At 50.3% G+C, this 14,676-nt stretch overlaps 1 protein-coding gene across 1 annotated transcript; it reads left to right on the top strand.

The window, feature by feature from the left end:
• Positions 1–645: 645 nt before the first annotated feature.
• Positions 646–4,420, top strand: FZD8 (frizzled class receptor 8). The gene has a single exon (XM_060121414.1). It carries the CDS (start codon positions 1,411–1,413, stop codon positions 3,478–3,480), a length of 2,070 nt encoding a protein of 689 aa, XP_059977397.1. The 5' UTR covers positions 646–1,410; the 3' UTR covers positions 3,481–4,420.
• The last annotated feature ends 10,256 nt before the right edge of the window (positions 4,421–14,676 follow it).

Here is a 14,676-nt window from a genome sequence, read left to right as displayed (position 1 = left end):
GGGAGGAGACCCCCACCCCGGGCCCGCCCCCGGGCCCGCGCCCCTCGCGAGCCCGCGGCTGGGCTCCCGGGCACCTCCTCCGGGGCTGCCCCCGGTCCAGCCCCAACAGGCAGAATGAACTGCAGTCGTTCCACTCCTCCGGCATTGCCAAGCCTCCAAGACCATCGTTCTGAGAACCCCAAGAAGGGCACACCTTCCCGGGTCCCCGCAACGTCCCCGCGCCCTCGCCGGCTCGCGGAGGGGCGGGCGGTCCCCTCGCCAGCAGGTCGCCGACGTTTGGGAGCGTAGGAAACAGGGGCTTGACTAGTTCGAAACGGGCCTCCGAAAGCACGCACTGCATGTCCCCGGTCCCCAAGCGCAGGCTCGGGGAAATGGAACCCTGACCTCAGCCCCACTGAGCGCCGTGGGGACGGTCGTGGCAGAGCCTCCGTCTCTGCGGTCAATCCCAAGGTTATCCAAACTCCGGCCGCAGACAGCGCTCACGGCCGCGCGGACAGCCGGGCCCGCCCCAGGAAGGCTGGGCCTGGGGAGCGCGCAGACTCCGCCCCCCGCCCGGGATTGGCGCGCCGGCCGCGGGCGGAGACCGAGTCCGCGCCGTATAAATATTCATGAGCCGGCCGGGGCGCAGCAGGGCCGGAGCGGGAAGTTGGCGAAGGCCGCTGCTCCCGCCGAGGAGGAGGCGGCGGCGGGGCGCTGGCGTGCCGCTCAGGTGTCCGCTCCGCCTTCCGGCCTGAATTTAGCTCCGTGAGTCCAGCGAGAAGGGGACCGCCGACACCTCGCCCTACTGCCGGCCGGAGCGCGACGCGGACTTCCACCGGAGGCGGGGCCCGTCATCCCGGCGGCGGACCGACGGACCGACGCCGGGGACAGAGGGCGGTGGCCTCGGCGGAGACGGGCCCCGAACCCCGGCGGCAGACGCGCGGCCTTAGGGGCGAGCATGAGCCCCGGGACGCCGAAAGGGGGCCGCAGGGGCTGAACCGGGCGCGGAGCGGCCTGGCCCAGCCATCTTGACTGCGTACAGCGGCCCGCCCGAGAGGAAACTTGCTGCGCCGCCGCCCTAGGTGCCCGGCAAAGTCACCGGCGCGCGCGGAGAAAGCGAGCGACAGAGGGACGATGAGCCGGGGGCCGGCCAGTCTGCCCTGCGAGGGCTGAGCCCGGCCGGAGTGAGCGGGGCAGACCCAGGGACTGGGGCGCCCTCCGGCAGCCACCCTCGTCTCCCGCGGCGCCGTGAGGACGCGTCCCGCGAAGGGACCAGGCTATCGGCAGACCCCCCCCACCCCGATCCCGGGAGAGGCGGGAGAGAGCCCGGCAGGGCGCCCTCTCTCCCCTCCTCCGGCGCTCTTGCAGGATCTCCCAGCGCCCCTCCGCGCGCCGCCCGGAGGGCGAAGGCGCGTGGCCGAGGCGCGCAGCATGGAGTGGGGTTACCTGTTGGAAGTGACCTCGTTGCTGGCAGCCCTGGCGCTACTGCAGCGCTCCAGCGGCGCTGCGGCCGCCTCGGCCAAGGAGCTGGCGTGCCAGGAGATCACCGTGCCGCTATGCAAGGGCATCGGCTACAACTACACCTATATGCCCAACCAGTTCAACCACGACACGCAGGACGAGGCGGGCCTGGAGGTGCACCAATTTTGGCCGCTGGTGGAGATCCAGTGCTCGCCCGACCTCAAGTTCTTCCTGTGCAGCATGTACACGCCCATCTGCCTGGAGGACTACAAGAAGCCCCTGCCTCCCTGCCGCTCGGTATGCGAGCGCGCCAAGGCCGGCTGCGCGCCCCTCATGCGCCAGTACGGCTTCGCCTGGCCCGACCGCATGCGCTGCGACAGGCTGCCCGAGCAGGGCAACCCTGACACGCTGTGCATGGACTACAACCGCACCGACCTCACCACGGCCGCGCCCAGTCCACCGCGGCGCCCACCGCCGCCGCCGCCGCCCGGCGAGCAGCCGCCCTCCGGCAGCGGCCACGGCCGCCCGCCCGGAGCCCGGCCCCCGTCCCGCGGCAGGGGCGGCGGCGGGGACGCGGCTGCGCCCCCCGCGCGTGGCGGCGGCAGTGGCGGCGGAGGCGGGAAGGCGCGGCCCCCTGGCGGCGGCGCGGCGCCCTGCGAGCCGGGCTGCCAGTGCCGCGCGCCCATGGTGAGCGTGTCCAGCGAACGGCACCCTCTCTATAATCGCGTCAAGACGGGCCAGATCGCCAACTGTGCGCTGCCCTGCCACAACCCGTTCTTCAGCCAGGACGAGCGCGCCTTCACCGTCTTCTGGATAGGTCTGTGGTCGGTGCTCTGCTTCGTGTCCACCTTCGCTACCGTCTCCACCTTCCTCATTGACATGGAGCGCTTCAAGTACCCCGAGCGGCCCATCATTTTCCTCTCAGCCTGCTACCTCTTCGTGTCTGTTGGCTACCTGGTGCGCCTGGTGGCGGGCCACGAGAAGGTGGCGTGCAGCGGCGGCGCGGGGGCCGCAGGCGGGGCGGGGGGCGCCGGGGGCGCGGCGGCGGGCGCGGGGGCGGCGGGCGCGGGCGCGGGCGGCCCGGGCGGGCGCGGCGAGTACGAGGAGCTGGGTGCCGTAGAGCAGCACGTGCGCTACGAGACCACGGGCCCGGCGCTTTGCACCGTAGTCTTCCTGCTCGTCTACTTCTTCGGCATGGCCAGCTCCATCTGGTGGGTGATCCTGTCGCTCACGTGGTTCCTGGCGGCGGGCATGAAATGGGGCAATGAGGCCATCGCCGGCTACTCGCAGTACTTCCACCTGGCCGCGTGGCTCGTGCCCAGCGTCAAGTCTATCGCCGTGCTGGCGCTCAGCTCGGTGGACGGCGACCCGGTGGCGGGCATCTGCTACGTGGGCAACCAGAGCCTGGACAACCTGCGCGGCTTCGTGCTGGCGCCGCTGGTCATCTACCTCTTCATCGGCACCATGTTCCTGCTGGCCGGCTTCGTGTCGCTCTTCCGCATCCGCTCGGTCATCAAGCAGCAGGGCGGCCCCACCAAGACACATAAGCTGGAGAAGCTCATGATCCGCCTGGGCCTCTTCACCGTGCTCTACACCGTGCCCGCCGCCGTCGTGGTCGCCTGCCTGTTCTACGAGCAGCACAACCGCCCGCGCTGGGAGGCCACGCACAACTGCCCGTGCCTGCGGGACCTGCAGCCGGACCAGGCGCGCCGGCCCGACTACGCCGTCTTCATGCTCAAGTACTTCATGTGCCTGGTGGTGGGCATCACGTCGGGCGTGTGGGTCTGGTCTGGCAAGACGCTCGAGTCGTGGCGCGCGCTGTGCACCCGCTGCTGCTGGGCCAGCAAGGGCGCGGGCGCGGCCGGCGCGGGCGCGGCGGGGGGCGGCCCCGGGGGCGGGGGCCCGGGGGCCGGCGGGGGCGTGGGGCCGGGCGGTGGGGCGGGCTCCCTGTACAGCGACGTCAGCACCGGCCTGACGTGGCGGTCTGGCACGGCCAGCTCCGTGTCTTATCCAAAGCAGATGCCATTGTCCCAGGTCTGAGCGGAGGGGAGGGGGCGTCCGGGAGGGCTGGAGAGGGGGCGAGGAGACCGAGTGTTGCGGCGGGGGGGACACTCGGAGGCAGAGGGTCCCCCCCCTTCACCGTGTTGATTGCTATTAGCATGATAATGAACTCTTAATGGTATCCATTAGCTGGGACTAGCTTAGAACAAAGTACCTGGCATTGAAGGCTCCCAGCCCCAGCCCCCGTTCCTCCACCGACGGGCGAGGAATTCCTCCCGCCAGGCGTTAATTTGTCTTGGCAGAGGAGCGTGAGCTCTGCTGCCGCGTTTCCAGGACCCAAGGTTTGGAACCCTCGCTGGTTGCCATTTGCTGAGCTTGAAGCCAGACTTACAGATTTCACCTGAGGGACCTAGTTTCCGCCCTCGACTCTCCTGCGTAAACCCTCACCCCTAACACGTCCTAGAGGAGGGATGACCGCGACCTAATGGGATTGCACGGTTTGGGTATTCTTAATGACCAGGCAGATGCCTTAAGTAAACAAACAAGAAATGTCTTAATTATACACCCCAAGTAAATACGGGTTTCTTACATTAGAGGATGTATTTATATAATTATTTGTTAAATTGTAAAAATGTGTAAAATATGTACATATCCAAAGATATACAGTCTGTACATTTTCTGTAAAAAGTTTAGAGGCCACCCCTGTAAGAACAAATATAAGTATTCTATTTTGGCAATAAAATGACTTTTGATAAATGATTTAAACATTGCCCTCTCCCCCTGCCTCTCCTAAACTGTTAAACCTTGAAAGTGCTTTTTGCTGAGGGCCCGTTGGAAACACGGACATTTGCTAGTTTCTCATTATGTACGCTGCCCTTAGGCATGGAGAAAATGACCTGTTAAACTCTAGTTCCTAAGTTGTTAGCAAAGTTGAAATATCACTATTGAACTGAAATCACGATCAAGATTTTGCACCTTTCCCGAGAAGGTGGTGTTTTTTGAATGGTAGCTCTCTTCTGATCCATGGGTAACAACACTCACCTTAGTGTATGTAAACGGAACTTTTGCAAGGCACTAATTCCACTCCGCCTTGTTATTTATCTTGTATGATATCACTAAAGGCTTCAGACTCCACGTTCATTTCTCACGTCTGTGATTCTGAAAGCACCTGCTCTTGCAGGACTGAACACACTGCTGAAGGGTAGGGTAGAGGTTAATGTTTTAAGCCATCGATCACACTTTACAGTGTAAGTCACTCGACAATTTGGTGGTAGAGCAGGCGCTCTTTACTGGATTAAACTAACGGGTTAACATCTTAATAACCTTCCAGGCTTGTGTATATCACATGTGCTGCTTTTCCTAGAGAAAAAGCTATTGTTCCTCTGTCAAGACTAAGCTAATTGATTTGAGCAGAAGGCTGTTGAATTAGCAGAAGAATGCTTTGGCAATTGTTGAACTTTTTACCTGTCTGCCTAGTGGCTCAGCACATCATTCCTTTAAGAGGAACCAAATGAATAGGGTTAATCTGTAGGGAACTTGGTCTTTTGAGTTTGAAAAACTTTGATCTTTTCTCCTCTCCAAATGTGCTGTATAGTCTGAAGTTTCTTTCCCTGCGGCCCGGCTCCTCTTGGTGCAGACCAATTGGCCACCGCGGAGCCTTAAAGTTCTTCCATTAAAGGGATGTGGGACTTTTACTTTAAAAAGGAGAGAGAGCGAGGGAGAGGAAGACTTGTAACAGTTAGTGAAGACCAGAGGCACAAGTGCGCGCAGCCTTTTAAACAGCTTTCCCCGGCATTGTTAGCCAGCCTGCAGGCAGCTAGGCATGGGTTGAAGCATTATAGAAAAGGGCTCTGAATGCCCTACAGGTGGTCTGTGCACATAATCCCCCAATTTAAAGCGTTTTCCTTTGCTGGACAATTGCATTACAAAACTCCCTTCTTTTTCGCTCCTAATTGAACCAATGAACTATTATAAACTACAAGTTTTTCGTAAAAAAAAAAAAGAAAACCTTCAGTGCCTAAATTCTATTGACTAAAATTCTGGCAAGTTTTCTGAACCGAACCTTTTAAAGCACCGGAAGTAAAAGCTTCTTCAGCAGACATTTCTCTTTTTCAGATATTTTTATTCCTCTTGCTTGTTATTTTCGGACAGATTAGCAATAATTTAAAAGTAATTGGTAAGGTTGTGTGTTCAGACTGAAAAGATAGCCCCAGGTTCCTTATTAACCTGTCAATCAAGATAAGAAATGGGCAGCTACCCTGCTAATGATGGGGGGCATCAAACATTGGGGGCTGGGTGGGGACTTGTTCACTGCATCCTGCTAAGAAGTTTGTTCTCTTTACTTCTCCTAATAGGAATATTTAGTGGTTCAAAAATTTTTTTCTTTTAATGAATAGGATGGAAACTACTTCTTTGACTGGTCTTTGTCATGTAAGAGGCTTTTAAGGAGGGTTTCTCGGGAGAAACATTTTGCAAATCCTTTCCAGAGTCATTCTTGGTGTTAATTGGATTTTTAAAATTAGATATAAGGGAAGAACACCTACTTTAGCTATCATGCCGATTATATATATTTTTTAAGTCAGAACCACTGTAAAATCTTCACCTCCTGGCAGTTTATATTAAAGAATTACTATTTTGTAACTTGGGTACCAGTGAGTGGCCTGCATCTAACCCATGGGGTGGCTCTCATGTGCTCTGTGTACATAAACCAGCCATAAACTTACACTTTCAGTTATAAAGTTTTAAAGGCAGTTCCCATAGGCTTTATCACGTATGTGAGAAGGAGAGACAGTTAAAAGACTAGTTAGCATATTGGTTTCCAAGTTTAGCAGGAGTCTCGCTATTGACATATTTTCAACTATGTGACGGTGGTAAAGGGTCAACTTTGAAGTTTTTTCCTTTACTAATTCTTCAGTATAGCCTTGTAAAATGCCACCTTTCATCACTTTTACAAAATGGCTACAATTCTGAGGACAGCTCTTAGGAGAAAGCTGCACGTGTCATCGCAGAGGCTGATTTTAGAGACTGAAAATGAAAACAGCGCTAGTTCCTTGAATTGCAAAGTTGCTAGTACCCAAAAGGTATCTATTAATGGGATTAAAGATTCCAAATAGGTTTGAGGAGTGGGAAAAGGGAGGAAGAGTATTTGGCCATCAGCGTTAGGTGAACATAGATGGATCCCTCACCAGGGCATGGAGCCAGTATGAGTTTCTGAAAACCTTGTCAAATATGGGGGGACGAGGAGGGGATAAGGTTACTGTGTGGCTAGAAGATCAATGTAAGTAAAGTCTAATATGGTTAAAAGCATTAGAAAACCCAAAGCTCATTAAAAGTACTTGTGGCAGAAGTTACGTGAAACACTTTCTTTTTGCTTTATAATGAATGCAATTTGAAAGTAACACAAAACAGAGGGGAAAGTGTATTAGAAGTTTAAGGAGCAAACTTTGTCACCATTACAGTGACACCTGTATTGATGTCACCTGCATTGATGACCTTAAAGGTTTCTGTAAGTCTTCCAAGTTAGAGGGAAGGAAATCGGATTGCTTTGCCAAAAGAAAAGTCACACATGGAGCCTCACACAGTTGTGAGCACAGGATGCAATTGAAAGCATAGTTACAAAATAGTCCCTTGAGATGCAGCGCACAGCGCCCGCGGTGATCAACTTCCACACTTGATACAATACTGCCACCTGGCGATGCTGCAAAGTTCCAGAACCGGAGGATAGGCGGGCTCCCTCATTTCAATTCTTTCAACTACTGAGCCCCCCGCAGTGCAGGCCTGACCCCTGAACAGAAGGCCTGCAGCTATTTTGTATTCATAATTTTGAACTCTTTCTCTCAAGGAAAAGATTCCCCAACTGCATCCGTTTACAGCCCCAAGAGACCTCAGTTGAATTAAACCCTCGATACAACAGTTATGCGAAAAATCTAAGCTGGGTTGAAATCCAATGATAGGTCTTTTAAAAAATTGTCTTCTGAGTTACTTTTATTTCAAGAATGAGCAGCTCACCAAAGCTTCACCACACCAGAATTTAGTGGGAGAAAGAATAAATCGTGAAGACCATGTTGGGGGGAGCCATGCAGTCGGCTCGTTCGTTTCAGTACACGCCTTACCGTCTCCCACCAAGCAGTCCATCTGTGGAGTCTGGTGGATGCTCTCCAATGCCGCACACGAACGCTGCTGGCTTGAGAGGGACGCAGGCTGTCCGCCATCGTCTAGCCAGGTGTTCGTGGAAGCACACCACAGAATAGAAACCGTGCCAGGATACAGGTCAGCCAAAGGGAAGAGAGGGGGAGGCGTCAGTTCTGGAATAGTTGAGCACAGCAGTGTGGGGAGACCAGGCCTGCGAGGAGGGCGTATAGAAAGGGACAGCTTCACGAAGCCCGTGTCTGAAGCCTTCTTGCTGCTGAAGGTCAGAATGATAGGGCCAGGTGGGAGGGGGTGGCACTGGTCAAGGGGAAGGGGACCAAAGAAGGTCTTAGAGGTCACCTGTGCGATCCTGGAGTTTTCAAGGGGTTATTGAGAACCTTGCTGCTCTGTGAACGAGGAAAAGCAGCGTGACCTAAGAATATGTGATGGAACGTGGAATCAGAAGTTGTGCTGTATCCAGACCCACAGCCGTTCCGCACGCACACGAAGGCGCCTCATTTTCAGGCCAGGAAACTGATGCCCGAAGCGGACCGGACTTGCCCAAGGTCATACAGCCAGGAGCAGAGCTGGGCTTAGAAGCCACAGATCCTACGTGTCACTCCTATTTCCCTAGGCCTTTCCCGCTGCCCTGGTGTCTGTGTAAGTCCCTGAGGCCACCAACCACCACGCGCATCCATCCCTGACATCAGCTCTCCTGGTCGTGTTCAGCCAGTCCCAGAATCCTACCAGAGTCCAGGTTTTCCATGGTCTGGTGCTGACCTACAGAGGAACATTCGAACACACAGCCTGAGAGGCTGCCCGGAGAGCTCCGGGAACGTTTGCCTCTCCGGCCCCTGGCCGACACGGGCCAGCTCACCTGCTCTGCACTGCCCACATTCACAGTAACACGATAATTGGCAGTGACTGGGAGGAAGGAAGGGGTCAGCGGCTGATGGAGTCACACCAGGGAGAGGGCCCCAAAGTGGGAGCACCATGCCCTGGTCAGCAGAGGCCTGGAACCTCCAGGAAGAAAGCGAAGCCGCTGGATGCTGAAGAGCCAGGCCGGAGCAGCAAACAGAGAGTGTGGCTGAGCCCCGCGGAAATCTCTGGAGGGAGAGGACCAACGGGAAGGGAGATGAACTCAGCTGATTTAAACCACACGCTCCAGGAGATGCCCCAAGAGGCTGGTGGTACCCGGAATGGGGCGGCCAGAGAAGGATGGAGTGAAGGAGGACCGGCCAGGCAAGAGCAAAGTCAGGATAAATTTTAACTAAATGACCATGTTTTAATGGCTTTCCAAGCCTTGGGGAGAACCGTTATTCACCAAGGACAAAAGTACCTATTTATAGCACCTTATTTAATGCTCAGGTGAACCGTACACTAATTTAAATTAGAAAAACTATTTCCAACGTTCATCCTCTAACAAACCTGCTTCTAATTAACTAACACCCTGGCAGTAGCTCTCACCCCTGCCTACGTGCTAGAGGGATGTTTCTTAAAAACACCACGTCCCGGCAGCACCCCAGACCAGCTGAACCAGAACTTCTGGGCATGGAATCTGGGAATTCAAAGTTTTCTCAGGCTACCCCAGGTGAATGATTCTCATGTGTAGGCAGAGTTGAAAGCCAGCAAACTGCAATTGAAGGTGACGTTATGATCTAAAGCGAAACAAAATACAACTAGAAGTTAACTAAGCAAACTGCTTTTGTCATCCAGTTTAACTAATTTAAATGGAAGTGGTTATTTTTTTCACCTTAAGTAAATATTTGGGAGAGTACAAGGGTGCCCTCACCTGGTCCAAAGGGAGAACTTCATGCTATGTTGTTTTGAACGGAAGCTCTCGCTACACAGGGCTGTTTTGGATAACCATGCTTTTGCTTTCACTTGTAATGAAACAACCAAAAACTGGGTACATAGGGAATGATTCTTTTAACCGAGAAATTAAACCCAACCTGTAAACCTAGAAGGACCCAATCATGTCGATATATTATTAGTAGACGCTATTACAATGAAAGATACTCTTTTTCTTCAGTAAATGTTTATTTAGTAAAACCAACTCAGCTAGAAATGAAGGTTCATCCTGTGGTGACCTGACCTGGGTGTGACTTTCCAAGACCAAGTGATCTGTCACCCTGTAGTCCTAGAGGCAGGCAGGCTGTGATCCTGAATGTATGTCACCATGTGTATCTTCAAAAGTAAACTCACACTATCTTACCTGATGCTGGAACTTTGCTTAAGTTATAGAATTTTTCGGATAACGTGTGTTCAGTGCAGAAATCTACTCTTTCTCCAGGTACCCTGAGAGAAGGGACGAGTCCTTGACCAAAGACCCAGAAAGTGAGATTCATTCCGCAAGTAAACTCTGAGGTTTTCCTGAGTCTACCTAACAAGTATGATCTTAGATCTTAACTGTCACACCTCATCCAATTTATGTAAGAAAGAGTCTAAGCAGAAGGTCATAGGTCAAACCCACAGACAGGATACAAATTTTGTGTAATACCGTTTAGGAACCAAAAAGAAGTTAATTCCAGGAATTAGGACACAGACAATTTTGGGGGGCCAAAGAAGTGGAAGTTGCTAAAATGGAAGTTGTTATTAAAAGGATCTGTTAGAACCAAACAAAAGGTATCATTTCATAGCATCACTGGGATTAGAAATACAGGATGTAGCTGTAGACACTTAGCTTGTGAAAATGAACATATGTGTGCCCTCATTAAAAATACCCTCCTCGATCCTTGTGCTTTACATTTTATTTGAATCTATGCACTTAGGACATTGGTACAAAGAGAAGAGATTTATCCCTTGGACCTTATCCAGTCACAAGTGATTATTCACTCATCTCATCACCCAGCCGCCCAGTGACCCAAGCATTCTTTACCCATGTATGCTGCTTCGTTTCTGTACCAATCAAAATAAGGCTAAGTCTTGCTACAATAACAGACAACTCCAAAATCTCAATGGCTTAATGCAACAAAAATAATTTATCAGAGAAAGACAAATATCATATGATTTTACTTATATGTGGAATCTGAAAAACAAAACAAACAAAACAACACTCAGAGATACAGAGAACAGATGGGTGGTTGCTAGAGGGGAGGGAGATGAGGGGTGGGTGAAATGGGTGAAGGGGTCAAGAGGTACAAACTTCAGTTATAAAATAAATAAATCATAGGGATGTCATGTACAAGCATGAGGACTACAGTCAATAATACTGTAGTACAAATTTGGAAGTTACTAAGAAAGCAAATCTTAAAGGATCTCATGACAAGAAGAAAAGAAAACTTGGAACTTTGTAAGGTGACAGATGGTAACTAGACTTTTTGTGGGGATCATTTCCCAGTGTATACAAATGTCAAATCACTATGTTGTACACCTGAAACTAATATTATATTGTTTGTCAATTATACTTCAATAAAGTAATGCTAATACTTTATCACTTGCACACATTGTCCAGTATGTGTCAGTAGAGGGATTCTTTCCACCTTAGATGCCAGGTTGCTGAAAGCTTTATCTTGGCACGTGCTTCCATTTTCCCTGCATAGGTTGGAAGGGATACAGCCACTGATTCTTAAAGTTTCTGCCTGGAAATGGCAGTGTCATATCTACATGTGTCATGAACCAAAGCAAATCATATGGCCATATTACACCCCAAAGGGTGCAGGGAAGTAACCATGTGCCTGGAAATATTTATTGAATAGCAGTAACGACCACCACAGCTCCCCACAGACTGTTCACCACAGTTAAGTCTGCCTTATCCTGAAAGGAGGGAAGTAAAAAACAAAAAGAACTGGACTAAGAATTTCTGTGTTCTTGCCTTAGTTTTTATTATCAATGTTTCTGGACTCCATTTTCCTCATCCATGAAATGAGGGTAATAATTATTGCGTGGCTCTTCCTTTTTTTTTCCTCTTTTTTTAAGTTGAGGTATAATTGATATACTATCACTCTGCCCTTCTCACACAATTCTTCTGAGAAACAAATGACATGATCGAGAGAAAAATAGTATATTTTAAATCGTATTTACAAGAAAAATCGAGATATAAGTATAGGGCTTCCCTGGTGGCACAGTGGTTGAGAGTCCGCCTGCCGATGCAGGGGACACGGGTTCGAGCCCCGGTCCGGGAACATCCCACATGCCGTGGAACAGCTGGGCCCGTGAGCCATGGCCGCTGAGCCTGCGCGTCCGGAGCCTGTGCTCCGCAACGGGAGAGGCCACAACAGTGAGAGGTCTGCGTACCGCAAAAAAAAAAAAAAAAAAAAAGATATAAGTATAAACTCCTCAACGAGATGCTTGTGACTTCCACTGTCCTTATAATGGTTAAATGTCAGTGCTTTAACCCACTCAGAAGGGAGAATTTCTATTACTTTTTAAAATTTTATGCTGTTCTAAAAATCCATTCATTCAGCACATGTCTGTCGAGCACCTACTGTGCAGGGAACTGGGAATTACACTTCAGCATCTCCGTGAACCACCATGATATGAGAGGGGATGCAAAGCACTGTGTTCAGCTGCAGACACTTTCTTCATGTGAAACTCACCGGAGAAAATGAACACCCAGTAGAGCTAAACAGCAAGAAGAATAAAGAGGAGAGAAAAAATAGAGAAGAAAGTTTAAGAGAAGCAAAGTTTGGATGAAGCAAAAAAAAAAAAAAAAAGTTTAATCAGAGTTGCAACAAAATGCTGCAAAGCCCATTAGCAATCCTACCTCCACACCCAGTTCCCACACTGAAGATGTGTAGTTCTATATGCTGGAAAACCTTGCCCTTCATAACTTTTATGCTGGAAAGTTGGATTTCATATGAAGGAAATGACTAAGTCTGAAATACTGTAGGTTTAAAATGACTCACATACTCTTCAGATTAATAGAACCTAACACTGTATTATGCTTTGTGTATTTGCATTTCAAAATTCTCAGAGGATTTAGCAGTCTGAGACCAAAGATTGGATTTTTCCAAATCACACAGAAGCTTTTAAATCCAAGTTTATTCTAATTAAAGGATGAATGTTGTGAATTCCATGACTTTCCAGCACAATCGTGTTGGGCCAGCTCAAGAAGGATTAATGCAAGACTAACACAGAAGTTTCCAAGTTCAATAAAGTGAGGGTGGGTGGGTCTGCGGAAAGTCCGGGAACTCTTTTCCAGGCCCCTGAAGTTACCAGTTTGGTTTTACAGTAAGCTGTTCATTAGCTTGGGTGAGAAGTGTCAAGTTAACAGAAAAAGGTGTTAATTCCATTTGGAGTATCCGCAGTGTGATTTCCCAGCACAACCAAAACTCTACTGACACAACCTGGATGCCATTCTACCCCCAGTTCTATGTGAGTCTCTGGGCCTGTATTTTGCCTCCAAATCTCCCATAACACCCCCACTGAACCAGCCCCCATCCAGAGGCACCCTGCTGGGCTGGGGGCGAGCACCCATTTGAGAAGTAGAGGAAGTGTGTCTTTGGGGTCCCTCCGCCCTGTTCTGTGTCCTCCTCTTTGATGACATCCATATTTCTTTCTCTGGTATGAAGTTCCATCCTGCTTCCTTTTATTTACAATGAACTTCATTATAGTCTCTTCACCAATCAAACCCAACAAGGCTCCAAGGAAAAGAATACAAAACAGAGTATATGCCCCATCCAAAAAATGTAATTTATGGGACTTCCCTGGTGGTGCAGTGGTTAAGAATCTGCCTGCCAATGCAGGGACACAGGTTCGAGCCATGGTCTGGGAAGATCCCACATGCCGCAGAGCAGCTAAGCCCGTGTGCCACAACTACTGAGCCTGCGTGCCACAACTACTGAAGCCCACGACCTAGAGTCTGTGCTCCGCAACAAGAGAAGCCACCACAACGAGAAGCCCACGCACCGCAATGAAGAGTAGCCCCCGCTCGCCACTAGAGAAAGCCCGCATGCAGCAACAAAGACCCAACAAAGCCAAAAATAAAATGTAATATAGAAAGCATGCTTTCTGACCCAACTAATGAATAACAATTTATTAGGAAACATTGGTGTTAGAAACACATGCAGGGTTATTGGCAAGGTCCCCTGGGGAGATATACCTGGACAGAGTCTCCCAATACCCCCAAGGAGACCACATGCACTCCCTCATCTTGGGCTGACGCAAGGGAGTCTTGTTTTGTTTTGTTAACATCTTTACTGGAGTATAATTGCTATACAATGTTGTGTTAGTTTCTGCTGTATAACAAAGTGAATCAGCTATATATATACATATATCCCTATATCCCCTCCCTTTTGTGCCTCCCTCCCACCCTCCCTAACCCACCCCTCTACGTGGTCACAAAGCACCGAGCTGATCTCCCTGTGCTATGCGGCTGCTTCCCACTAGCTATCTGTTTTACATTTGGTAGTGTATATATGTCCATGCCACTCTCTCACTTCGTCCCAGCTTACCCTTTCCCCTCCCCGTGTCCTCAAGTCCATTCTCTACGTCCCTCCCCTAGGTTCATCAGAACCATTTTTTTTTTTAGATTCCATATATATGTTAGCATAGGGTATTTGTTTTTCTCTTTCTCACTTACTTCACTCTGTATGACAAACTCTAGGTCCATCCACCTCACTACAAATAACTCAATTTCATTTCTCTTTATGGCTGAGTAATATTCCATTGTATATATGTGCCACATCTTCTTTATCCATTCATCTGTCCATGGACACTTAGGTTGTTTCCATGTCCTGGCTATTGTAAATAGTGCTGCAGTGAACATTGTGGTACATGACTCTTTCTGAATTATGGTTTTCTCAGGGTATATGCCCAGTAGTGGGATTGCTGGGTTGCATGGTAGTTCTATTTTTAAGGAACCTCCATACTGGCTGTATCAATTTACATTCCCACCAACAGTGCAAGAGGGTTCCCTTTTCTCCACACCCTCTCCAGCATTTATTGTTTGTAGAATTTTTGATGATGGCCATTCTGACTGGTGTGAGGTGATACCTCATTGTGGTTTTGATTTGCATTTCTCTAATGATTAGTGATGTTGAATATCCTTTCATGTGTTTGTTGGCAATCTGTATATCTTCTTTGGAGAAATGTCTATTTAGGTCTTCTGCCCATTTTTGGATTGGGTTGTTTGTTTTTTTTTGATACTGAGCTGCATGAGCTGCT

The sequence above is a fragment of the Lagenorhynchus albirostris genome, chromosome 1, assembly GCF_949774975.1.
Source record: "Lagenorhynchus albirostris chromosome 1, mLagAlb1.1, whole genome shotgun sequence".
In the NCBI taxonomy this organism is placed as follows: Eukaryota; Metazoa; Chordata; class Mammalia; order Artiodactyla; family Delphinidae; genus Lagenorhynchus; species Lagenorhynchus albirostris.
Note: the sequence above shows the minus strand (reverse complement) of the source record. Positions and strands in the feature narration are given on the sequence as shown.